At 41.2% G+C, this 26,770-nt stretch overlaps 1 protein-coding gene and 1 long non-coding RNA gene across 10 annotated transcripts in view; one reads left to right on the plus strand and one right to left on the minus strand.

Moving 5' to 3' along the window:
* The window catches only part of LOC122446350, a 30,053-nt gene extending 23,100 nt beyond the window's left edge, over nt 1-6,953 (minus strand). The window contains exon 1 of the long non-coding RNA XR_006270850.1: nt 6,854-6,953. This is a non-coding gene — a long non-coding RNA (uncharacterized LOC122446350). The remainder of the gene's footprint in view (nt 1-6,853) is intronic.
* The window catches only part of KCNMA1 (potassium calcium-activated channel subfamily M alpha 1), a 748,747-nt gene that overhangs the window by 532,806 nt on the left and 189,171 nt on the right, over nt 1-26,770 (plus strand). For all 9 annotated transcript variants that reach the window (XM_043476447.1, XM_043476438.1, XM_043476446.1 and 6 more), the window contains 2 exons: nt 953-1,022; nt 6,872-7,027. In XM_043476447.1, the coding sequence (XP_043332382.1) occupies nt 953-1,022; nt 6,872-7,027 (226 nt within the window). The remainder of the gene's footprint in view (nt 1-952; nt 1,023-6,871; nt 7,028-26,770) is intronic.

Raw genomic sequence — 26,770 nt, forward strand, 5'->3', positions numbered from 1 at the left:
TGATTTCAAAGCATTTTCACATCTGGTTTTTCATGTGCTGCTCATACCAAAGCCTGTGAAATACATAAAGCAGGTACCATTGCCCCCAGTGTCCAGATGAGGTAACAGTCACAGAGTGCCCAGGGATTTCCTGAAGGTCACCCAGTTTGTTAGTATAACAGCTGGGACTAGTATGCAGGTGTTTCTAGTCCTCTGTTCCCAGCCCCTCTCCTTTCAGCATAGTGATTGTTATGGGGAACAGAAGGGAGGGTTGAGGTGGGGGCAGGCAGTGGTTAATACTAAATATGGACTGAGAGCAGTTCGGGGGAATTTTCCAGCAGACCATGACCTCCACAAGGCCTTGGCACTTATCTAACCAGCATCAAAGTCGTCATCTAGATGCTATTAACTATCAAAGGCTGAGTCATGGATCCCCTCCTAAGAGTCCTGCTCAGAAATCATTTCTGTGAGAGTGGCCATGTGTGCGTGACAATTAGAATCATTTGTCAGGCTGCTTGTCTGATTTGTCACGTTGTCTCATGTTGTTAACTTGGAATACTGGACTCAGAGCAAATCATTTCTGGGCTCTTCCCTAGGGTATGTGAGATGGCAAACCTCTGTTGGCTGCACGAGTAGAACTTGCTTTATTTAGATGCCTAGGAAGGCAATAAGCCCGTGACACCCTGCTGCAGACCCCCCATGCCCAGTACACACACGCTGTCACCATGGGCCACCACTTTCTTCTTTCATGTCTAAGACACGGTCTGTGGCCACTCTGTGAGTTCCTTTTCACATGACCATGGGATATGGTGGTGGAAACACAGTTTAACTTGGCCCAGTGCCTGCAGCCCCTCTGAAGGCCCTGGCTGCTGGCCCCATAGTCACTGCATTTGGATGTAATCAAATTAATCTTCCCATCAGACTCCAAGGGTGAGGCAGACCCTGGCTCAGGTTTTGTTCTCTTCTCTTTCAGAGTCATCTCCATAAAGAACTACCACCCGAAGATAAGAATCATCACTCAGATGCTGCAGTATCACAATAAGGTAGGGCAGCAAGCCTGTCCCAGGCTCAGAGGTACAGATGGGGTCCAAGCTCTCATGAGCGTGAGGTCTACCTGCACACTCATGTGTGTGCATGCATGTGCACATACACCAGTGCCATCCAGAGACCTGGAGAAGGAGGAGTGATGGGTGAAAACCTCCCGGGACATTTCTTCAAGTCCAGACACCTTGTTTGCAGGTGGTCCTTGGAGGGAAACTTCTTCACGTATTGACTTATTTATTCAGGAAACATTTGTTGGTCCCCTGGGTTCAGAAGCATCAATATGCCCTTAGACTCCATTCCAACAACCTCCATTTCTGTGTGCTGCACTCATTTCTTCCATTGGTATTTAGTGAATACCTATTACTTGGTCGGCACTTGGCCTGCCTTCTCTGAGCCCACATGGAAAGGGTATGTGCTCAGGGATTTTGCAGTCAAGGTGGAGAGTGTCCTAGGTGAGTGAGGGCACTTTTCTACCTGAGACCAGGTGAACTTGGGGGGAGGGACCGTGCATTGGGTGGAGAATGTGGAACATGGTGTTCTCAAACTCAAGGTGAGAATGTGCACAGTTGATTCAGGAAAATAGCTGGCTCTCCAGAGATTAAACATAAAAGGATTTTCCTAATGTTACAGTTTAGGGGGGAGAAGGAAATGGCAACCCGCTCCAGTACTCTTGCCTGGAAAATTCCGTTGACTGGTAGGCTGCAGCCCATGGGGTCGCAAAGAGTCGGACACGACTGAGCAACTTCACTTCACTTCACAGTTTAGGGGGTATCAGAAAGTAAACCAGTGTTGGAGTCTATGCTGTTTTCCTTGTGATTCCTTCTCCATAAACCACAATCCTGTCTCTCATTCAGAGGCAATGCTCCTTTGCTTGGCTGTCAGGAGACTCCAAGGAAAACAGCTTTGGGGGAGGGAAGGTGGCGTCTCTCTGTGTTTGATGTGGAACCAGTTATGAGAAACTGGAGGCTGCTCAGTACCTGCCACCAGGTGTCCTGTCTGGACAGAATGACTCCCTGCTGGGTTGTGAGTGAGCGTTTGTCCCATCTTATGGGCCATATTCCCTACGAAATAGGCAGTCAGGTGACCCAGAGAGGACTCCGTTCTGCCAAATGTGCCAGTGCCGTGCCATTATTTCTTAATTGCTGGCAAGCGCTGTCCCATCTTGCTGTGTGGAAGCCCGTCAGAGGTATCGTGGACTGGAGCCTGCTGTCAGTGACTGGGATGCTGCCCACGGCCTTCTGCCGCCCAGCCCTCCCAGGTGGTTCCACCGCAGACTGTACTGGGCTCCAGCCAGTGGGTTGGGTGGTGGGCACCCAAGGTCACAGTGTCTTCTTTGTCTCTGGAAAACCCAGGACACTAAAGAGAGAAAGTGAGGGTGTTGGTAACCCACCGGCACCAATCTGGAGAAGTCTTAATAGCAGCCCCTGTAGGTGGAGGTGAAGTTTATGAGCAAGGCTGTGGCTGGTGAACGCTCTCGAGGCTGTGAACTCTCCCTCCTTCCTCTGTGATTTGAAATTTCATTTAGTGTGGGAGTGCTTTAAGCCATTGTTTAGATTTGGGGCTGAATTTAGATTGAATAGGAAAATGAATGTTGTATGTTTAGAAAAGGATGTCAGTTCCTTTTCTTCTCCTTCCAATGAGTGCTGATATACCATCTTCAAGGAATTAAGGAGAATTTCAGCTCTGTGATTCTTGTCAAACTCAGAAGTAGTTCTGTGGACCTAGGGTCCAGATGCCACTGGTCAGTCTTCACATGATCAGGGCAAGCTGAACGTCTTTTACAGTCTCTGCCTTGTCATTATTCAGAAACAATGCTGAACACATCAATTGACCCATGATTAATTGCTTAAAACACATTTTGTTTAGAACCACCCCAAGCTATTTGGGTTTCAGAGTTAGGAATAGTCACTTATAAGACTTTGTTCTTGTAGGATGTGTGAGAGTGAATGGGACATAGTGACTTTGTTACAAGGCTCTTTTCATTTCCTTTTCCTCTTGTAGAGAAAGAACAGGAAGTCCACTGGTCATTATTTGTCATCTCATTCCTTGTAGAATTGCAAATAGGCATTCTTCACTTTGCTTTACAATTTTGCTGTTTTTTTTTTAAGATCCTCCTAGCTACCTAAGATCCTAGCTACCTTTATAATATTACTTTTCTTCATCTCTTAGCACTTTCTTTTCACCCATAACTAGATGCCCATAGATCTCCATCCATTAAAACTTGCTTTCAAAAAAACAAAACAAACTTGCTTTCAGGAAAGAACCTGTTGCATGCATGTACACTTACATGACTGTCAGCATATTCCATAGGATACTTAATTCCATAATTGAATACCAACCTTAAAATAGGAAGAACTTCAATTCCGCATGATCTATTGATGGTGGTATTCTAGAATCTAGGGATGTAGGGAAGCAGTCTTCTTTCTTTCCATATAAAACTGGTCCTGAGTTTGTCATCATCATAATCTCAGACATTTGTGTCATATTTTACAGTTTTAAAAGAGCTTTGACATCCATTATCTCATTTAGTCCTCATTTAACCACCTGTGCCTTTCAGTATCCCAGTGTCACTGCAGACCGTGGGTCTAAGTTCTGTCTCAGACAGAGCATCTCTGATGGGTACAACTCATGGTCACTTGGGAGACAGTGAACTAAGAGACAGAACTGCCAACTGCCACCCTCTCATTCAGTAGAGCCACAGGCTGTTGACCTAAATTGTGGTTCCTCTGAGTAGGACTTACAGAAGGACTGAGGGTCTCAAAGTCCACCTGTTTACCCCAGCAGAATTCAAGGAGAGAAACACTCAGCCTTACCATGTCCCAACATGGAAAGGAGATGACGCAGGGTTTTTTTCTTATTTGAGTGCAAAGGGCTTAAAACTCTTGAAGGAAAGGATGCTTTATGACATCTTGGAAAAATGTCACTCCTGATGAGTTCACTATCAACGGACTTTTAAAATGTTCCTGGTAGACTCTAGAAAAAGAGATCTTTGTCTGTGACTTGAAGCCAAGTCCCGGTGGCCCAGTGGAGATGGATGTTCTCTGAGCTTTCTCACTGTAAACCCTTATACTTGAGCAGAAATGTTACAGTCTTTGCTCTGAGGTAACCTTCTTTCTTCATCATGGTGGCTTTCCCAAAGCTGAATGTGTAGCGAGAGATGGCACAGGGGCTGGAGTCTGTTTGTTCTGGTTTCCAGAACAGCCTATTTTCACGTTCCTTTTATCTCACACAGAGGAAAACTCTGGTCCTGCTCATCCTGCCTTAGCAGGACTGGTTCTCCAGATGAGAGAGGATTTGCGTCTAGACTCCTACATAGCAGTATGTTGGCATCTCCCACTAGACCCACATTTCCCTAAAATGAAAAAGTACAGAGTCACCAGAAGCAAACAAGTTGAATTCCTGGATCAGTCTCCTCCCTCTCTCTGTTTTTTTGGTGAACACAGTCCTTCCAGTTTTGGCAGGTCCCTGGTGGCTCCCTGCCCCACAATTGGAGAAGATATGATAGCCAAACAAGGCTGAGAGGTGAAACAAACTTGACATTTCTGTGTAACAACATGTACAATATGTCTAAGGAACTCAATACCAGATGGGTACTTGAGGGACCCAAGACCTAAAATCCAAAAACTGGCACATGGGGATATGAGAGACCATCTTAAAAAGATTTTTTTATTTGTTTGAAGGTACCATGAAGGTTATTTTGTGTCTGTCTGGGGCTTGGACCACCCACATCTCCTTTCACACTTGATGATTTATGTGTTCATGACTTAGATTTAATTTCTCCTCATTCTTCTCAGATGATGCTCATGCAGATGAGTGTTTTTCCACTTAGCCTGATATATTCTCTATGATACCAGGGACGTAAAGGGGGAAAAAATGGGATTCTTAAGCCAGTGAAGGATAGGGAGAGAAATGAGATAAAGGGCAAGGTAATTAATGGAATTGAGTCTATGATGTGGGAAGGTCTCTGATACTTAGCTTGACAGAAATTCCCATCTGCTATAGCCCACACATGGGACTATTTTAACTGCTTTCATTGGGGAAGATACAGTCAGCTTTCCTAGGAATAAACACTGCTGGATTAGGATTCACAAGATTGTTACAGAACAGGATTTTGTAAGAGGGAATTTCACAAGAGTGGTATTTCTGAAAGCCAAGCTTAGAGCCACTGGACTTGGTCGTGGCTCCACAGTGTAGTCTTCTCCTTCTAGTAGCACACCTATCGTATATTGCCCTGAAAGTGAAGGGACTCCTCCTTTGTGCTCCTTGTGTCTGCTGATACCTGGAGAGAAATAGTCATTTCAGGGCCATAGAGTCTTGGCATTAGCAGAAGCCTAGAAGGGCCTGACTCAGCCTCCTGTGCAAAGCATGAGTCTATCTACTGAGTCTTGGAGAAATACATACTGAGTTTTAGGGACAAAGACCTTGCAATTTTGGGGGTAACTTTCTCCAATTATTAGGCAAATTACATCCTTAAAAACTTCCTTTATAAAACAAGTCAGAAAGCTTCTTTCTTATAATAGACACCAGTCAGTCATTCCTAATTCTGGACCAAAGCAAGACAGGCCTGGTCTCTGCTCATCACAGCAGGACCTGAGGTATGTACAGGAAATCATCCTGTCTTCCTGGAGGTGTGGAGCTACTTCAGGCTGAATGCTGCTGGCTCCCTTAACTGTTCTTCAAAAGATGTTTTTTTAGAAACCATGTCTCGTCTTAAAGCCTGTCATTTTTCTCTGGGAGTTATTCAGTTGTCAACTTCTCTTTTTAAATCTTACTGTTTTAATCTGACAACTGGATCAAGTGCTGGGGAAGTAGCCTGACCAGTTCACAGCAGAAGAGAACATTCATATGTCCTGTGATCTGGAGACAGTTTCTGACGAACTACCATTGGATTTTTCTGTAATCTGTCACAGATTGGCCTCTTTTGGAGATTTTTAGTTTACCCAATCATATCTGTTGCCAAATAAGGGCTTCTCATTTTGGATTTATATAATTGATTTTTTAAACCTAAGTGCTATACTTGACATTACGGCCTTTTGAATCTTTTCTGGTTGTTTCTTTGGCCCATTTTCCAACTCTGGAGAACTTTTGGGCCTTAATTCTTTCATCTAGTGTATTATCTTTGATTCTCTGCTTCATGCCACTTAAAAATAATTGAATGATCATGCCGCTGGGTCCTCGTTTCAGGGTCTGACCTCACTGGTGAATAGGATCAGTCCATCTGCAAGAGACTATAACATGTCTCCACTGTGACATGCCTGATAATTTAGGGCAGTGCTTCTCAAAAAGTGGTTCCTAGCTCAGCATTACCTCGAACCTGTGAGAAATGAAAATTCTCCAATCTTACCCCACCCCCAAAGAGTCAGAACCTGTGGGGGAGAGGGTGACAGTTTGTAAACCCTTCAGTTGATTTGGATGCCCACTCAAGCTCCGGAGCCATAGAGCGAGAGATCTGGGAAGGCAGATAAAAAAGAAATCTAAAATATACAGGTGTCTGACAGTCTTAAGGTTTTTTGGAGAACCAATTTAGAACAACCTAGCCAGACATTCTAGTAGCACAGATTGACGTGTCTGTCACAAGAGGAAATTTTCTCTGGACTCTGTTTGGCTCAGTGACAAACCCAAGGGGAAGACTTGGACTTGGTAGGTGCAGAAGCAGAGCTGCAGAGAGACTGAGATCTAATGCACAGAAGAGCTGAATAAAGCAGGAAACGCCAGACCCAGGCAAGGGAAAGGAAGGCGGAGTCTGGATGACCCTGAGCAGTTGGGAAATACTGCGTTTCCCAGAGGAGACTTTAAACAATTGAACATTTAACAAAGTAAGGTCTCATACCTGTTTTTGTTTCTGCAGGCCCATCTGCTAAACATCCCGAGCTGGAATTGGAAAGAGGGGGATGATGCAATCTGCCTCGCAGAGCTGAAGCTGGGGTTCATCGCCCAGAGTTGCCTGGCTCAAGGGCTCTCCACCATGCTCGCCAACCTCTTCTCCATGAGGTCATTCATAAAGGTAACGTCTCGTCCGATTAGAGCGCATTAGCCCCGGATTCAATTTGTCGTGGGGTTGAGTAGAGAGCACAACTTAAACTCAAAACAGATCGACGGGCTTTAACCACTCTGGTTAAGGAGAAATTCCTTGTTACAGATTTGGGCACAAGGCCAGCTTCTTTCAAAATTATGTTTTTATTTTTATTTGGCACATCCATGGCCATTAAATGATTGTTCAAAGCACGATCCTCTCTCTTTTTTTAGATAAACCACATGTTTATCTATCAACAAAGCCTCCGCTGTTAAAACAAAAATATGATTTATATACATTCCATATGGCACCAGCGCGCCTAAAGAAAAGAATTATCATTTTGCTCTTTTACATCAAGTGGCTGCTGGACCTCTCACTGTGCGGATAAATGCAGACCATGTGTTTGTGCTGAAGCCCAAACCCCAACAACATAATTCATTTATTTATTTCTCCACAATCAAGGAGGCCAGCAGGGCCGACATGCCATGGTTGTTTGAATGAAGAGTCAAGGGAGGAACTGAGTCCTGGGCCACAGGGCCCTTTACACCGTGAGATGGGCGGTCTGGATATACTCATCGGGTGGTCAGCAATTCACCCGCTAGGGTGACTGGGCAGCCTCTCCAAAGTCCCAAAAGTGGCCCCTGACCACTGGACTAACTTAGACAAAGGAAGACCTAACTTTGTTCTCACAGGCCAGGCCAGGAGTGTTTCTAGGACATCGGGTTGAGGACCCAGGACTCTGCTGAGTGGGCTTTGAGAGCTCTTGGTGATCCTTATCCTGGGATTGCTTAGCCTAGACAGGCAAGGTAGCAAACCAGCGCAGTAAATCTGTCTAGACTGGGCCTCCTTGATTTGGCATTGGTGGCCATTAGCTCAAGATCTAGCCTTATATTCCTCTCCCTGTTATTTGTTTATTTACATTCCCTTTCCTGAATTGCTAGTGGTTGAGGTAGGAAATGAGTCAGTCACTAGGAGATCCTGCAAAGGGGTCAGAAACTCTGAAATTGAAGGTGTGAACTCTCCAGGCTTTTGCTGCCGTTGTTGCTGCCTCCACTACCGGCAGTTGGGAGTGACCCTGGATGCAGAGACAGGGGTAGGTTGGGAGGATGGGGATGCAGGTGATGAGCTAACTCCCTGTCAGGGCTCACCCTCAGCATCCATAAGTTATGTGACTTAGGATTTTGATCTCAGTCCTTACCCTCTCTGCCCACCTCATTTACATTATTTAGCCAATTTATAGTTAATGTTACAGAAAAGAACAAATCATCCTGGAGTCCTTTCAATCACTTTAGTGACGGATGCCTTGATGAAAATATCCTTTAGTTACTATGTGCCCAGGGACCTCAGCTCTGCAAAATCCTGGCTCAGACCCAGCTCACAAATAAGGACATTGCTTTTCTTTAAATGGCTCCTTTAATCCAGGCTGCCAGTCCCCTGCCTGGATACAACTGAATGCAGGCAGATAGAGGCAGCAGGGAGGTCTTTGTGGCTGGACTCAGAGACAGGCCTCAGAGCCAGATGTAGCCTGGTGTCTCCCAGGGCTCTCACATTCAACACAAGGAGCCCAGACCAGGATAAAGGACTGTCACCACGCGAGCTCCTCTGGCTCGTCCAACCAAGCTCTGGTGGTTTCTTCCAGCAGGGAATTACCCACAGGACCAGCACACATGGTCTGGGGACTTGGGCTCTGCTTCCTGGTGTTGAAGGAACATGGCCTTGGCAGGGCCCCACCCCACATGGGGCACTTGACATGCGTATGTTTTGATTTTGTGGTGCCTGCGTGGAAACTAGATCTGCCTGTCAAGAAAATTAATAAAATGGATGTGACGCTGATCCTTCAGTGTTATTACTAGCAGGGAGAAAGAACTTCTGTCCAAATTTCCTCAAGACCCTAAAGGGCCTCACCTCCGTAGCCAAGGATGTCCCCTCCAGCCCTCGCTAATTCCACTGCCAAGTTCCTATTTAGGAATAGCCTGTGGGAGAGGCCTCGTCAGGCCCTGGTATAACTCAGAACACATTTCCCTCCCAGGGTCATGTTACCATGTTATTTGTGTCCAGGGCCAACCCCTCCATGTTTGGAGGTAGCTCTTTGAATATGGCCTTCACCTTCTGACATTCAAGTGATCTTTGTGATGGAATTTGCTAAGGCACATGACCTATATATAACAAGTGATATGGTTTTTTTTTTCCTTTTGCACATGCTCCCAATTCTGTCTTCGTGTTCTTATCCTCCATATTCCAGATCCTTGTTTCTTTTAGGTCATAATAAACAACATAATGATGCTCTCTTAGACATATTTTATATATTGTCTCACATTCCAGGGGTCACAAAGCCTTATTTGGGGTGTTGGATGGAAAAGAGAATCTATACCTGGATTACTGTTTGCAGAAATGACTTCCTTCTGCAGTGTCCTCTGTGTCCTGTGGTAGAGAGTTTATCTTCCATGGGGAGAGGCAGGCCTGGAGGGATGGAGGGAGGTGGGATGAGGCTTCGGCAGGACCTGATCCCTTGGGAAAGCTTAGCATTTCTGGAAGCTGAAGGTGGAGTGTGAGCTCACCCTCTTCCTGGCCCTAGGCAGATGTGATGTCTGTTCCTTCTTCCTGTGGAACACATTGTAACCTGACCCTGCTGAAAGAAGACAGAACAAGACTGAAACAGGAATGATGTATCACAGTGACTGTCCACCAGGCTTTTGGAATGCATGAGGCCAAAAAGCCAAGCCTGACAGTGAGGGTGATAAAGTTCCATGAAAGTAAGAGGGACTACTGACAAATGGAGGACACTGAAGAGACCCACCCCTGGGGTGCCAGAAAATACAGAGGAGCACCTCTTTATCCCTTCAGCAAGGGCACTTTCAAAGACCTTTTGCCCTAGGGTGCCAAGTCATTGCCCCTGAAAGCCTTCCTCTGAACTGATCTAAACTTTTGGGGAATCTGTTCATATTTTTAACTTTGGAGTTAATGAATTCCTTAAGTTTCCTTGTGTGCATGTGTGTGTGCTAAATCACTTCAATTGTGTCTCATTCTTTGACACATATGGACTGTAGCCCACCAGGCTCCTCTGTCCATGGGATTCTCCAGGCAAGAATACTGGAGTGGCCTGCCATGCCCTCCTCCAGGGGATCTTTCTGACCTAGGAATCAAGCCTGTGACTCCTGCATTGCAGACAGATTCTTTACCTCTGAGCCACTGGGGAAGCCCTTAAGTTTCCTTAAGAATTCCTGACTGCTGTTAAAGACTTATTTCTGACTGTTTGTCCTTAATTTGCTCCACTTAACCTTCAAGACATGGCCGGTGTAGTTTCTTGTGTGCTGGGATTTGTTGAACAAATCCACCCTAACTTTATAAGCCAATACCTTTTATGAAAGCAGCTCAGACTCAGGGGTCTTGTGGCCCAGACTCAGACCTTTTATGAAAGCAGCTCAGACTCAGGGGTCTTGTGGCCCAGCAGCTTGTTGCTTATGATGCAGGTGAAGCATTTTGTCCACCAGGACCCAGTTCTCACCCTTGAATGCCTTGAAGGAGTGCAGTCAAATACCCTGATTCCTGTGACTTGTCAATATCTATGTTATCAATCGGGCTCAGAACATCCTGTTCATTGACTGTTATCTGATCTCCTACCACCCGCCTGTCAGGTTCAAATGCGAATCTTCCTAAATATCTTCTGGACCGACCAAGACAAATGAACGACTTCGCTTATCTGGCATTGCCTCATCCATGAATAAGTGGCCACACGTATCCTCTCCTTGGCATCCTCACTTGGATGTAATTAAGATCCATTGATTTAGAAAAAAAATTTTTTTTAGAGTTTTGCCATGTAATATTAAACTTTGTCTTCAAAATATCTGGTTTCAAGCTGGGGCTTGACCTGCTATCTTTGTGAATTGTGCTATTATTTTTACTGGGATTAGCTGTCCTTGGACATGCTGAATTATGTGTGTGGGTGTTGTATTTTAGAGAGGATTAACTCTTGATATTTCTTTTCAATCCATGCTGCCTTCGAATTTAGCACATTTAAATTGTTCTCAGAATCGCCGATGATTTTAACTGCTAATCTACCATTTTACACACACACACACAGAGCCTAGAACGTGGTATATATTCCATAACTTTTTCTTGTTTGAATAAATTGATTATGAAATTGGAGGAATACATGATGCACTTCTTTTATTTTCTCTGTTTTACAAGATTTGGAATTTATGGGTGAAATTTACTGAAGATTGATTACAGCACAGTCTCTTCTATCACATTGTCTATTTCTGAATAAGGAAGCACTAGGGAAATCAGGCCCGTGTTATTCAGGTTGTATCTTTTTAAAAAATATATATTTATTAATCTGACTTTGCCAGGCCTTAGTTGTAGCATGTGGGATCTTTAGTTGTGGCATGTGGAATCTAGTTCCCTGCTTTGAGAGTGTGGAGTCTTTTAGCTGCTAGACTGTCAGTGAGGTCCCTCAGACTGTATCTTGGCCAAGGTGGACTTTGCTGTATGTAGAAACCATTTGTCCAGTATTGCCATTGTCATATTGAGAGAAACTGTCGATAGTGTAGAGTCCAAGTACTAATTGTAGCCAAGGGAATTGTTTTTAGTACCTTTATTTTGGGTTATATTTATGTATATATGTGTGTTTGTATGTATGCATATATAAAAACATTATGGTTTAGGAGATGGAAACAGAAATCAAGAGTCTTTAGTAATAGCTAGACTGTATTGGGTTCTCACTATGTGCCAAGCCCTATGCTAAATGCAGTATGGGCTTTGTCACTTTTAATTTTCACAAACCACCCAAACTTGGCATTATCATCATTACCTCTGTACAGGGGCAGGTTCTGTGGGTTAAGGAAAGTTTAGCACCTTGTGTGAGAATGTAAAGCTCAGAATTGGCAAACTCACACGTCAAAGCAGGAATGCTGGTTCCAAGTCCATCCTTGAGTATTTCTAGAAGAAATAAGGTAAACGATAAGAGGGAACCTTAGTTTTCTGTAGTTTATATTATGGGAACTCTTGATTCAATAGAGATTCCCCAGGCACCTACCATATTCCAAGCAGTGTGCTAATAACCCTGTTATGCTTATGGCTAAGAGGCACTCATAAGCTTCAAGAAGCTTCTGTTCTGACTGGGATGTCTGGGCACATGTTTGCACAGCCCTATCCTGTGGCTTTTGTTGGCCTTTCTCTCTGGTCAACTCTATAGGGGCAGAAGTCATGGCATTAAGATAGGTAAGGGGTTAACTTAGGCTTGGATGAGTCAAGGTGGGAAAATGAACAGGCTCTCAAGAAGGTAACGACATTACACATGGCCTATTCAGGAGATGAAGCTGATTGACTTAAGTAGGTGCTTCTGGGAGATAGCAAGCAATTCTTATTGGCTGATGGGTGTGTAAGCTCTGGAGACCAGAAGTATTCATCTAGGTGAGGGAGGCATGTGAGAAGCAGGGCTCAACCCTGTGTGGACTGGGAGAGAGGTGGGTGACAGGGTCTCTGAAATGGGGCCAGGACTCCAACTGATAAGGCTGGGATGCAAGTGGCTTTCTGCTCCAGGAGGAAATCCTAATGGTGCCAGAGTAGCGGGTTCACTTGGCAAAGTAAACCTACTTGGGGTGTTGGATAGTGAGATGCAAACTGTTGCTTATTCCATACCCAAGAGCGATGTCACCCTGATCATGAATGGTATCATAACAGTGGACTTCTACATCCGTCACCAGTGGAGAGCTGCTCCTAATACACGTATATTCACTTCCTCGGTAATCTCATTTATTCTCATATATCCTATAGATGACTCCCGGATTTATATCTCTATCCAGAACCCGGCCCCAGTGTTGTTTATTTAATTGCTGCTCAACATTATTATTTGAATGCTTCATTTCCTCTGAGACCTAACCTATCCAGAGCTGAATTCCTATTCTTTCTCTGTAAACCTGGTCTTCTCCCATTGCACTGTTGGCAAGATTATCCTTCACATTGCTCGTGCTAAAGTCCTGGGATTCCCCCTTAGCTCCTTTCTTCCTCTCATGTACCATATTCAATTCAGCAAAAAATCCACTTGGTTCAACTTTCAAAATAAGCCCAGAATCTGTGCACTTCTCATTATCTCCACTTTATTATCAGATTTAAACCACCATTATCTGTCTCCTAAAGTATAATACCAGCATCCTAACTGACCTCCCTGCCTTGCCTTATTCCTATCCTATTCTGGTCTATTCTCATAGAGCATCATCAAGCATGAGTCAGATCCCGTCACCCCTCTGCATAAATCTCTCCATGGTGTCCCACCTCATCAGAATAAAGTTATTGCAAATGCCTAGAGGTCCCATGAAGTCAGGTTCCTATGGCCTCACAGACCTTGTCTCTTAAGTGTTCTGCTCCTTAACGTCATCCACACTCCATTTAGCTAATCTAGGAGTTTTGCAGTGGCTGCTTCCTCTGACGGGAATGTTCTTCCCCTAGATAACTTCTGATTTCCCTCTGTCACATCCTTCATGTCCTTGTTTGGTGTTAATTTCTCAGGGAGACCTTTTTCTAAAACATTGAAATCAAATTTTTAAAAAGGGATTAAAAACAAACTTTTAGTTGAAGTATAAACATACAAACCAGAGTGTGCATCTGATAAATGGACAGCTTGTTAAATATTCACAGACTTGCATTCCTGTGTAACCAGGGCCTAGATTAAGAAACCGTACGTTATTAGTACCCCTAGGAACCACTGTTTTTAAGCCAGATGACAGTGTATGTTTGGGTCTGTTTTGGGGATTTCTTGGGGGAGCATTAACATCTTTACAATGTTGAGTTCTCCTGTCTATGAAGTTGGTATACATAGGGATATATATACATAAAGGGATGCTTTACATAATAAAGGGGTGCTTTATGAATCAACAGTTTTCCTGGCAAATGTAGGGAAAACAGGAAGAAAGTGACCAAGTTTCACAACTTTTTGTGGGGCTTCTGAGGGTCCCTACAAGGAGTAGATGTCCTACTTTACCATATTCTCTAGGAAGGATCTATATGCTCTCTTAGACGTTATGGGGAGAATAAAGTTTCCATGTGAGAAAAACATCAGAATTGCATTTTTAAAATTTGCATCCCCCTTCCCTCCACAGCCCATATATCCATATCCTTGTCGACTCTCTTGGCTTTGTTTTTCTCCATGGTGTATTGTGTATTGTCTCTTTTCCCAGAAACAGTGTAAGCATTCTGAAGCCTAGAGCTACTTGCTTCTCCCCAGTGCCTAGAACAGCACCTGATTCACAATAGGTTCTCAATATATGCATTTTGAATGAATGAATGGTCTGATCCTTGTCTTACCAGCCTTTATTACGGATAGCTGGGTGGGGACAGGACCAGCAGAGACTTAAAATTTGAGGTGATTATGGTGCTGAAAACTTTTTCCTCTGCTACTATATGTGGTTCTTTTGCCAAATTAAAGAGCTTTGACTCCATATATAAACTAGAAATTCAAAGCTTTATAGTGCTTGGATACATGGAGTCTGGTTAGATTTGGTTATAAACCATTTTGACTGCCAGAAAATCCAGTCAGTGTGTTGTTTAAATTCACAAATCAAAATAAATGCCCATGAATTGAAATGAATTTGCTGAACGTCAGTATCCCATTTGGGTCAACATCATTGTGCATCCTCTTTCTATCCTACTTTAGTCTCATTAGATGAGAGGCTCTATCTGCCTCCCCCGCTGCTATTGACTCTGCTCAAGATGACTAACACCCACCTGAACGTAGAACAACTTCCCTGGAAATTATTTCAAATGAAGAGAGAATTAATCCATGAACTATTAACAGGGATTCTGTTCCCCTCTGGCCCTTCTAATTTCTAGAACATTGAATTAAAGAGTTCTCAGACCTTTACAAATTCTCAAGGCAAACATTATTAGCAAAGAGAAGCCCATACAGCATGTTAGAAGATTGCCAGAAAATGTCAATGGAATTTCTGAATAAAATAAAAAAGGTTGAAACTCCCTTTCCCCATCTTCTCCCCTTCTCCCTCCTTTCTTCCCCCTAACATGATTAGAAAGTCATTTCATGTGTCTTATATGTTTGGTCAATCAAAGGCAAACGTACATGATTGATGGTGACAGGGAACACATTTAATTCATTATTCTTTACTTTGCAGCAAAATGATTTGTGTAAACTGTCTGCCTAGCATTAAAGGTAAAACAAACTTAGAAACCCCAAAATGTTATATTTTTGTCTAATATTTTCCTTTTGGTTTTATAGCTGTAATCACATATGGATTCTTTTATTTGACTCTTGGCAAGGACTGAGCAAAGGGGAAGTAACATAGAGAGATTACATAATATGCAAAGCCCTGTGCCTGTTGAGGATGGAGCCCCAGAAACTGCAGTGGCCAGGACTCAGTGTGAAACCCAGGAGAAGCTGCCGTTCCCCCAGACCTTATCAGCTGGTAGGATATTGTCACTAACATGAAGGAAGGCTCTCTTGACCAAGCCTCTGGTACAACATCAAAACAAGCTCTTTCAGAGATTATAGGCCTTTAATTAATTGAGTGCATTTCTGAGTACACCTAGGCATCTTCCTCACCTTCCCCCCACCCACTACAATTTCTAACTTTTAGGTTTTATGGGTGCTAACCACCATCACTGACTTTTCAAGCAAAAAATCTCAAAATGCTATTAAACTATTAGTAATAAAATCTCAGATTCCCTTACTAAAGCTTTTGGTTATCCCTGCCATAAAGTGATATCAAATATAAATCTATGCCCAGAGTAATGATGAGGGACCTGGACCTCTGAGATGACCATTCTACATATCTCAGGGGTGTGAAGCAAGAAACCACCACTGATTTGATAAGGGAGCTGTTTTGTCAAGATCTTTAAAGTTACCATAGCACCCTAAATGTGCATAGCACTTTAGAGTTTAGAAGATATGCATTTCAGTTAAAATACTTTCATCTAATCTGTAGGGTAGAAAGAAATAGGAGAAGGAAAAATAGAAGATGGTTGATGGGAATGATGGTACAAAGACCAGATCACTGCTGGGTCTTTGTGTTCTTCACTCAGTACTTTCCCCACAGTTGCTGCTGCTGCTGCTGCTAAGTCACTTCAGTTGTGTCCGACTCTGTGCAACCCCATGGATGTCAGCCCACCAGCCTCCCCCATCCCTGGGATTCTCCAGGCAAGAACACTGGAGTGGGTTGACATTTCCTTCTCCAATACATGAAAGTAAAAAGTGAAAGCGAAGTCGCTCAGTCGTGTCTGACTCTTAGCGACCCCATGGACTGCAGCCTCCCAGGCTCCTCCATCCGTGGGATTTTCCAGGCAAGAGTACTGGAGTGGGGTACCATTGCCTTCTCCGTTCCCCACAGTTACACTTTGCTTTAAACGTAAACACTGCTTGGTTTTGTATTCAAATCAATGGTTTCTAAGAACAGAAATCACTTTGCAGTATTTACAAAAGTAGTATCCTAGGTTTCTCCAAGCATGCCTAAATACATGATACGAAAATCAAGATATTTTTCAAAGGTGGGAAATTCTTACATCTGCCCTCATTCCCTCCATGGCACCTTAGTATGGAAAAGGCCCAGGCAAGACTGATAAGACCATAATGCCTTGTCATTTGGGAGAATTTGTTGCTCAAGTCAAGTGCTGCGTTGGATCCAGGGAGGGAGATGATGACCAGTTTGCTGAGCAGGGATGTAAAAAAGCTAAAAACCATAGTCCCAACCCTCTAAAGGAGGGTATCAGTGGGTCAGAATGAAGATGCTGGATTTTCAACATGGGGATCATATCAATAAAAGGACACGAGATCCAGAAGAGCTAAACAGTGCTGAGAAGAAGAAAGGAAATTTTCTTACACTGTCTTTCCCAGGTAAAGTTTTTAATTTTAAAAGTTTGGAGGTTTTCTCAAGATGTTAGAGAGTTTCCACATGATCCAGCAGTTCTACTGTTAAGTATCTACCCAAGAGAAATGAAACCATATGTATTAATTTCCTCTGGCTGCTATAATAAATTACCACAAAGTTAGTTACTTACAACAGATTTTTTTTCTCTTCCTTTTCTGGAGGCCAGAAGTCTGAATTCAGTTTCTTTGGACTAAAATCGAAGTGTTTTCAGGGCATCTGTGGATCTTTAAAATTAGGAGACAGGTATTCTGCTTCCAAAATATAATAGCAGGACAGCCATAACAGTTACAGGCATTCCCATTCCAAAGGGAAAAAAAATGGGAGGAAGAAAGGAGCTACTAGCCCCAGGTACCTTCAAAATCCCACCAAACAAGTTCCATTGGGTTTTTAGATCTGGAAATAATCCTCTGTGGCTTAAAATTTGCCATCGGTAATGTGATTTCTCCAAATGTGTTCTTCTTCAAAATTGTTCTGATTATTCTAATGCTTTTGGCTTTTCACATATATTTTAGGATCAGCTTTTCTGTATCTACAAAAAAAAAACCTACTTATTTTTATTGGAATTGTGTTAATCCTATAGATAAAGTTTGGGGGAACATTATCATTCATGAACTTGAGTTCCAATGCTTGAACGCGGTGTCTCCATTTACTTAGATAATCTTTAACTTCTTTTATCAGTGTTTTGTGGTTTTCAGCAAACAGATTCTCTATATTTTTGTTAGGTTTATATGTAAATATTACATTTGGGGGGAAGTATTTTAAGTGGCATTTAAAAAAAATTTCAGGTTCCAGTTGTTCATTGGTGGTAAGTAGAAGTAAACCTTGTTTTTCTATGTTGACATTGAATCCTTCACTATACTGCACCAGCTGGCACTTCTTGCAGGATGTTGAATAGGTGGAGTGAGAGTGGACATCTTTGATTTATTCCTGCTCTTAGGGGAAAAATAATCATTGTTTTACCATTAGTATAATGTTAGTTTTAGGTGTTTTGTAGATGTTCTCCTAAGGTTGAGGAAGTTCTTTTCTATTGATAATATAATGAGAGGTGTTTTTTTTTTTTTTTTTTTATTGTGGATGGATTTTGAATGTTGCCAAAGGTTTTTCCTGCATCAATTGATAAATCATGTTGTTTTTCTTCTTTACACTGTTAATATTGTGGATTACATTGACTGATTTGAGAACTTTGAACCAGACCCTGTACATTCCAAGACAGACCCCACCTGCTCATGGTGTGATTTATTTATGTCTGTTAGCTATTTCTATAGCTATGTATCTATAGATAGATATATAGATTTGATTTCCTAATATATTTGTGAGCATTTTTTTTATGTCTGTGTTTGTGAGTAGATATTTTTCTATAGATTTTTTATACTATCTTTGTCTGTCTTTAGTATCAGGGTAAAGTTGACTTCATAAAATAAGTTAAGAAATCTTTCCCATCTATTTTCTAGAAGTGATTATGTAGAAATGGTGGGGTTTTTTTCCCCTTAAATGTTTAGTAGAATTCATTAGATTTATTTTACCAAAAAATTTTAAAGGCTAACGTAATTAGTTAGAAATCTGTTTAGATTATTTTATTTAATCTTGAGTGAGTTGTTGCGGTTTGAACTTTTTAAAAAATTAGAAATTAGTCGAATTTATCTGAGTTGTTCAATTTATGTATATAAGTTCATAGTTTTCTGTTGTCCATCTAATGTCTTCAGGATCTATAATAATGACCTCTGCTTATTCTTGATTTTTAGATTTGTCTTGTTCCTTCCTTCATTCCTCCCTTTCTTTCTTTTTTTGGCACATAAATTTTGCTGATCTTTTCAAAGTTTTTGCTTGTATTATTTATCTTTCTGTTTTCTTTCTGCTTGCTTTAGGTTTATTTTACTTTTCTAACTTTTAAAGATGAAGTGTAGTTATTGATTTGAGACTTTTCTTTCTTAGTGTAAGCATTTAAGGCTGTCTATTTCAGCCTATGAACTGCTTTAGGTACATTCCACAATTTCTGAAATGATGTATTTTCATATAGTTAAAATATTTTATACTTTATTTGAGGCTTCTTCTTTGACCCATGGGTTATTTAAATGTTTGTTGCTTAATCAACAAGTATTCAGAGCTATTCCTCTTATATTTCTATTATTATTTATGGTCTGATTCCATTATGGTAAGGGAACCTACTTTGTATGATTTTGATTCTTTTTAATTTGTTAAAGTGTGTTTTATATGATCTATCTTGGTGAATGTTCCATTCAAGCTTAAAAAGAATGAATATTCTGCTATTGTTGGGTACAATGTTCTATTAATGTTCATTTGGGCCAGTTGGCTGATGGTGTTCGGTTCTATACCCTTGCTGATTTTATGTCTACTGATTTTACGTATTACAATGAGATGACTGCTGAAGCCTCCAATTATAATTTTGGATTTGTTTAGTTCTGTCAAACTTTGCTTTGTGAATTTTGAAACTCTACTGAGTATATATATGTTTGGATTGTTGCATTTTCTTGATGAATTGAACTTTTTGTTATTATATTTTGTCCCTATATCCTTGGCAGTTTTCTCTGTTCTCAAGTCTAGTAGATTTCAGATCTGATTTAATAGACGCATCCAAGATTTCCTTTTGATTAATGTTTTAATGAAGAAATATGTAGGTTCTCATGATTTTTTTTTGAAACAACAAACTACCTTTTTAAATTCTAAGTGATTTTCCTATAGCCAACTTATACTTGGATCAATTTAAAAATTACTCCTTGATTCTCTAGACCATTTATATGTAACATAGTTATAGATATGTTTGGATTATATCTAATATTTTATTATTTGTTTTCTGTGAATTTCCTCTGTTTTAGTTCTCCTCTTTCCTCTTTATTTTCTTCTTATAAACAGTTTAGATTTCATTTTATTTGTAGTGTTTTTTATTATGTAACTTTATGTAATATTTAACTGATTACCCTTGGGATAATGTGCATACTTAACTTTCCAAATCTACTTAGATTCAGTGGTATACCAGAGTAATGTGGAAAACTTACTAACCTATGGATCTCTTTACCCTCACCATTTTTGTTGTAGTTATGTTGTTGAAAACTCCATCAAACAGTGCTATAATATTTCCCATTTCAGTTGTTCTGTCTTCATTCCTGATGTTCCAACTTCCCCCTTGGAATCATTTCCATTCTGTCTTCCTTATAAATGATTTTTCTTCATTTGAAAATGTCTTTATTTCATCTTCATTCCTGAAGGACATTTTCAGTGGACACAGAATTCTGGGGAGACTAATCTTTTCTTTAAGTTCATTTCATTTCAGTTCAGTCACTCATTCATGTCTGAGTCTTTGTGACCTATGGACTGCAGCATGCCAGGCTTCCCTGTCAATCACCAACTCCTGGAGCTTGCTCAGACTCATGTTCATTGAGTCAGTGATGCCATCCAACCATCTCATCCTCTGTCATCCCCTTCTCCTCCTGCCTTCAATCTTTCCCAGCATCAGGGTCTTTTCAATGAGTCAGTTCTTTGCATCAGGTGGCCAAAGCATTGCAATTTCAGCTTCACCATCAATCTTTCCAGTGACTATTCAGAACTGATTTCCTTTAGGATGGACTGGTTTTATCTCTTTGCAGTCCAAAGGACTCTCAAGAGTCTTCTCCAACACCATAGTTCAAAAGCATCAGTTCTTCAGTGCACAGCTTTCTTTATAGTCTAACTCTCACATCCATACATGGCTACTGGAAAAATCATAGCTTTGACTGGGTGGACCTTTGTTGGCAAAGTTATGTCTCTGCTTTTAAGTATGCTGTCTAGGTTGGTCATAACTTTTCTTCCAAGGAGCAAGAGTCTTTTAATGTCATGGCTGCATTCAGCATCTGCAGTGATTTTGGAGTCCCAAAAAATAAACTGTCACTGTTTCCATTGTTTCTCCATCTATTTGCCATGTATGGTATTAGAAAGTGTTCTAGTTTCATTCTTTTACAAGTGGTTGACCAGTTTTCCCAGCACCACTTGTTAAATAGATTGTCTTTTCTCCATTGTATGTTCTTGCCTCCTTTGTCAAAGATAAGGTGTCCATAGGTGCGTGGATTTATCTCTGGGCTGTCTATTTAGTTCCATTGATCTATTTTTCTGTCTTTGTGCCAGTACCATACTGTCTTGATGACTGTAGCTTTGTAGTATAGTCTGAAGTCAGGCAGGTTGATTCCTCCAGTTCCATTCTTCTTTCTCAAGATTGCTTTGGCTATTCTAGGTTTTTTTTGTATTTCCAAACAAATTGTGAAATTATTTGTTCTAGTTCTCTGAAAAATACCATTGGTAGCTTGATAAGGATTGCATTGGATCTTAAATTGCTTTGGGTAGTATACTCATTTTTACTGTATTGATTCTTCCAATCCATGAACATGGTATATTCCTCCATCTTTTTGTGTCGTCTTTGATGTCTTTCATCAGTGTTTTATAGCTTTCTACATATAGGTGTTTTGTTTCTTTAGGATGATTTACTCCTAAGTATGTTATTCTTTTCGTTGCAATGGTGAATGGAATTGTTTCCTTAATTTCTCTTTCTGTTCTCTCATTGTTAGTGTATAGGAATGCAAGGGATTTCTGAGTATTAATTTTATATCCTGCAACTTTACTATATTCATTGATTAGCTCTAGTAATTTTCTGGTAGAGTCTTTAGAGTTTTCTATGTAGAGGATCATGTCATCTGCAAACAGTGAGTTTTACTTCTTCTTTTCCAATTTGGATTCCTTTTATTTCTTTTTTTTTTCTCTGATTTCTGTGGCTAAAACTTCCAAAACTATGTTGAATAGTAGTGGTGAGAGTGGGCACCCTTGTCTTCTTCCTGACTTTAGGGGAAACACTTTCAATTTTTCACCATTGAGGATAATGTTTGCTGTGGGTTTATCATATATGACTTTTATTATGTTGAGGTATGTTCCTTCTATGCCTGCTTTCTGGAGGGTTTTTTAAAATCATAAATGGATGTTGAATTTTGTCAAAGGCTTTCTCTGCATCTATTGAGATAATCATATGGTGTTTATCTTTCAATTTGTTAATGTGGTGTATCACATTAATTGATTTGCAAATGTTGAAGAATCCTTGCATTCCTGGGATAAAGCCCACTTGGTCATGATGTATGATCTTTTTAATATGTTGTTGAATTCTGTTTGCTAGCGTGTTGTTAAGGATTTTTGCATCTATGTTCATCAGTGATATTGGCCTGTAGTTTTCTTTTTTGTGCCATCTTTGTCTGGTTTTGGTATTACGGTGATGGTGACCTCATAGAATGAGTTTGGAAGTTTACCTTCCTCTGCAATTTTCCAGAAGAGTTTGAGTAGGATAGGTATTAGCTCTTCTCTAAATTTTTGGTAGAATTCAGCTGTGAAGCTGTTTGGTCCTGGGCTTTTGTTTTTTGGAAGGTTTCTGATTACAGTTTTGATTGCCATGCTTGTGATGGGTCAGTTAAGATTTTCTATTTCTTCCTGGTTCAGTTTTGGAAAGTTATACTTTTCTAAGAATTTGTCCATTTCTTCCAAGTTGTCCATTTTATTGGCATAGAGCTGCTGGTAGTAGTCTCTTATGATCCTTTGTATTTCTTTTGTTGTCTGTTGTGATTTCTCCATTTTCATTTCTAATTTTGTTGATTTGATTCTTCTCCTTTTTTTCTTCTTGAGTCTGGCTAATGTTTTGTCTATTTTATTTATCTTCTCAAAGAACCAGCTTTTAGCTTTGTTGATTTTTGCTATGGTCTCCTTTGTTTCTTTTTCATTTATTTCTGCCCTAATTTTTATTTCTTTTCTTCTACTAGCCCTGGGGTTCTTCATTTTTTCTTTTTCTAGTTAACAGTAACACAATAATAGAGGGAGACTTTAATACTCCACTCACACCTATGGATAGATCAACTAAACAGAAAATTAACAAGGAAACCCAAACTTTAAATGATACAATGGACCAGTTAGACCTAATTGATATCTATAGGACATTTTACCCCAAAACAATGAATTTCACCTTTTTTCTCAAGTGCACACGGAACCTTCTCCAGGATAGATCACATCCTGGGCCATAAATCTGGCCTTGGTAAATTCAAAAAAATTGAAATCATTCCAAGCATCTTTTTGATCACAATGTGATAAGATTAGATGTCAACTACAGGAAAAAAATAAAAATACAAACATATGGAGGCTAAACAACACACTTCTGAATAACCAACAAATCTCAGAAGAAATCAAAAGAGAAATCAAAATATGCATAGAAACAAATGAAAATGAAAACACAACAACCCAAAACCTATGGGATTCAGTAAAAGCAGTGCTAAGGGGAAGGTTCATAGCAATACAAGCTTACCTCAAGAAACAAGGGAAAAATCAAATAAATAACCTAACTCTACACCTAAAGCAACTAGAAAAAGAAGAACTGAAGAACCCCAGGGTTAGTAGTAGGTCTTGTTTAAGTCTTGCAAACACATTGATAGCTTTATGGTGGCATGTGTAGTTGAGCTGTTTTATTTTAGACTGCAAGTCCTGATCAAACTTCTATGGGTTGTAATTCCAATATGAGTTGAGTTTTCAAAACATTGTCAGGGCTATTTGGATGTGTCCCACATCGATCTCAAGCTGGGTGATAGTTTGTGCTTTGGTTTTCAAAATCTATATATACTGTGTAGGATCAGTTTCTTCCTTGTACAGCTCAGGGTGAGCCCAGGAGTTCATAACTAATTGTAAGGAGCTACTTTAAGTTCTCTTTCTCTGTGATCTCCAGGGGAATTTGAGGTTCCATGGGGTCTTCTTTACTATCCTCTGACCAGAAAGCTGGGCTTTAGCTACCCTGATTTGTTATATACCTTCTACTATTGTGTCCTCACCTGGGCAAACCAGTGGGAGAACAGAGAGAGACTCTTTTGGGACCTCAGATCCTAAGCCAGAAAAGTTTTTCCTACCTCCTCTTATCTCCCATTGCCACTACTGCTACTGCCACCACTGGGTGCAAGAGAAGAGAAGAAAATAAAAGATAGCCTAAACCATGATTTTCCCCACTCTTCCTCTGAGTATTAAGAACCCTTTCTACTGGTCTTGAGTCAGAGCAACAGCTTCTCTTGGAGCTTTCTCTTTTCACATTCTTGTCTTCATTTACAGATTTTGCTTTTCCTTGAAGTCAGGCTAGAGGATCCCACAGCAAAAACAAACCCTGCTGATTTGGTAGTACTTCCAATTCTGGTCGTTTCTCCTAATCTGCTTACTGTTTATGTCTCGGAGTCTTCAAGTATCAGCTGTATGCATTTTTTTCCAGGTCTAATAGATGTATTCAATGAAAGACACATGATGGAATGTCCTTATTCTATTTTACACAGAGCCAGAAACCCAGATATCACTTTAGAAATGATATTCTATGTTTGTCCTTTATAGCTGGGCCAGGGGGAATACTGCCTTTAAGGCAGTGTCATCGTTATCATCATCATATCCTTTTAGCATATTCAGCAGTCACTGTCTTTAGGGGGTGAGTTTGAGGTAATCAGCCTTTTTCATCAGTGACTATGAATAACATAACCTGGCAGGCTGCATTACAATGGAATCCTGTGCATTCCCTGGTAGAACAATAGGAGGTAGCTGTTTCCACTTCAGACTCATTTGGCTGATTTAGAGAAACTTTGGGACACCTGTAAAATGACGCTGAGATCATTTTAGGCATCCATCTGCCATCTTGAAAAACGGCATGCAATAAAACCTTTCAACTGGGTATAATTTTTGTAGTTTTTATCATTAGCTGTCACACATATCCCATGGTAGCAAGAATGATGCAGGCCCACTGATTAGAGTTTCAGGTACAAAGAAATATGGGGGTCTTGCCTCAACACTGAGCTTTGCGTACACTAGGGGTTTGGAAGTAGACCAGGAAGTGAATGGAATTAACTGATGTTATATAAGTGAGAGATATCACTTCCTCCCTTTTCCTTTTCCTGTTGGCAGGTGGAGTATCTCTGCCTACCAGGAACTAGCATACAGCTCTGTGCCTACTGACCTTGGTGTGCAGAAGCTCTTTGCTGTGATCAGTCTGCCAAGAAAAGTCTGTTTATGCCTAGCCTCCATATTTATGGCATTTCTTTTTCAGACAGTGGATTTAATCAGTTTCTTTTTTCCCCCTAGACTGTGACAATGGGGCTTCCCAAGTGGCGTTAGTGGCAAAGAACCCGCTTGCCAGTGCAGGAAATGTGCGAGACATGGGTTCAATCCCTGGGTCAGGAAGATCCCCTGGAAAAGGGCATGGCAACCCACACCAGTTTTCTTGCCTGGAGAAATCCCATGGATAGAGGAGCCTGGTGGGCTACAGTCTAAAGGGTCACAAAGAGTCAGATGTAACTGAAGTGGCATAGTATAGCACTGCTGCTGCTGCTGCTAAGTCGCATCAGTCGTGTCTGACTTTGTGCGACCCCATAGACAGCAGCCCACCAGGCTCCCCTGTCCCTGGGATTCTCCAAGCAAGAACACTGGAGTGGGTTGCCATTTCCTTCTCCAATTCATGAAAGTGAAAAGTGAAACTTAAGTCGCTCAGTCATGTCCGACTCTTCGCAGCCCCATAGGTTGCAGCCCACCAGGCTCCTCCGTCCATGGGATTTTCCAGGCAAGAGTACTGGAGTGGGGTGCCATTGCCTTCTCCGATAGCATAGCACAGACTGTGACAAAATAAATATCATTTCTTAAGGACTTTATATTGGTTTCTTGTTGGCGATGAGAAGTCCTTTTATTTTAATGGTTGGTTATATTTTTCTTCTCCTTAAATTTAGTGAGGAAAGAACCAGAGAAAGAGGAATATTTGGTGCCTCTTTCAGAATTTGGATGAAGTATTAGACTTGATCATCCACAAATCTTGGATGGTGTCTCCCTGTCCAAGTAGATCCATGGAACATGCTGTTATTCAAATGTGCCCCCACATCCTCTCCCTTCCTGCTGTCCCTCAATCATGGAATGTGAACGGAATTGTGAAGCTGCGTGGTGGGCAGAGGCCTAGGGTAGTGGGAGTGGTTGTAAGGCTCTGATTTAGAACATGATTTGTTGTAAGACCTTGCACTGCTTGCCTAAGCTTTCTGGGCTTCATACTACCCACTGTGAGAAGTGGAAGAACCTAGCAGACTGTTGAAAAATTACCAATATATGATGGCACTCACCCTTTGTATCCTTCTTAAGGTGGTATGGTTTGGGTTTGCAATGAGACCTGATACTGGATTAGGATTGGGCCACTGATGGGAGAACACAGAGGGGTGAACTTTAAAACTATCCCCTAGAGTGGTGTCAAGGCAGCCTACCATTGATTACTTATGATTTTGTGTTGCCAACATCTTTGTAAATCACTGATATTGGGGAAGTCTCTGGGATTCTTTGTGGTGAGATACAGAATTAGCAGAATTTTCTGCCTGACACTTTCTAGGACTGCAGCATTATTCTTTAGCCTAAGTGACACTGGGTCCTTTAAATACCTTAATTCTCTGCCAAAAACCCACCCCTGCCCCACAGCTAGAAGCTTTTATCTGCATATACAGGTGAAACCTGTGTGTGCCTGTCTGGCTTTTCCCAGGTGTCTCAGTGAATGGAGATTTGCTGACTGTTCTTTTCCATATGTAATGAAATTCCAACTAGCAAGAGCAGCCCTGCCCAGGACAGAGCCTGCAGTGGCAGTTTCTGGAAGGATAACAGCTGTATGCTGAGCTGTGTCACCTATGGAGAAATCTGAGAGTGTAGCAACCTCCTGGGTCCTGCCTGGAGTACTGATATATACTATAGACAGCATATTGAAAAGCACAGACATTACTTTGCCAACAAAGGTCCTTTGGTCAAGGCTGTGGTTTTTCCAGTAGTCATGTATGGATGTGAGAGTTGGACTATAAAGAAAGCTGAG

This window comes from Cervus canadensis, chromosome 8, assembly GCF_019320065.1.
Source record: "Cervus canadensis isolate Bull #8, Minnesota chromosome 8, ASM1932006v1, whole genome shotgun sequence".
NCBI lineage: Eukaryota > Metazoa > Chordata > Mammalia > Artiodactyla > Cervidae > Cervus > Cervus canadensis.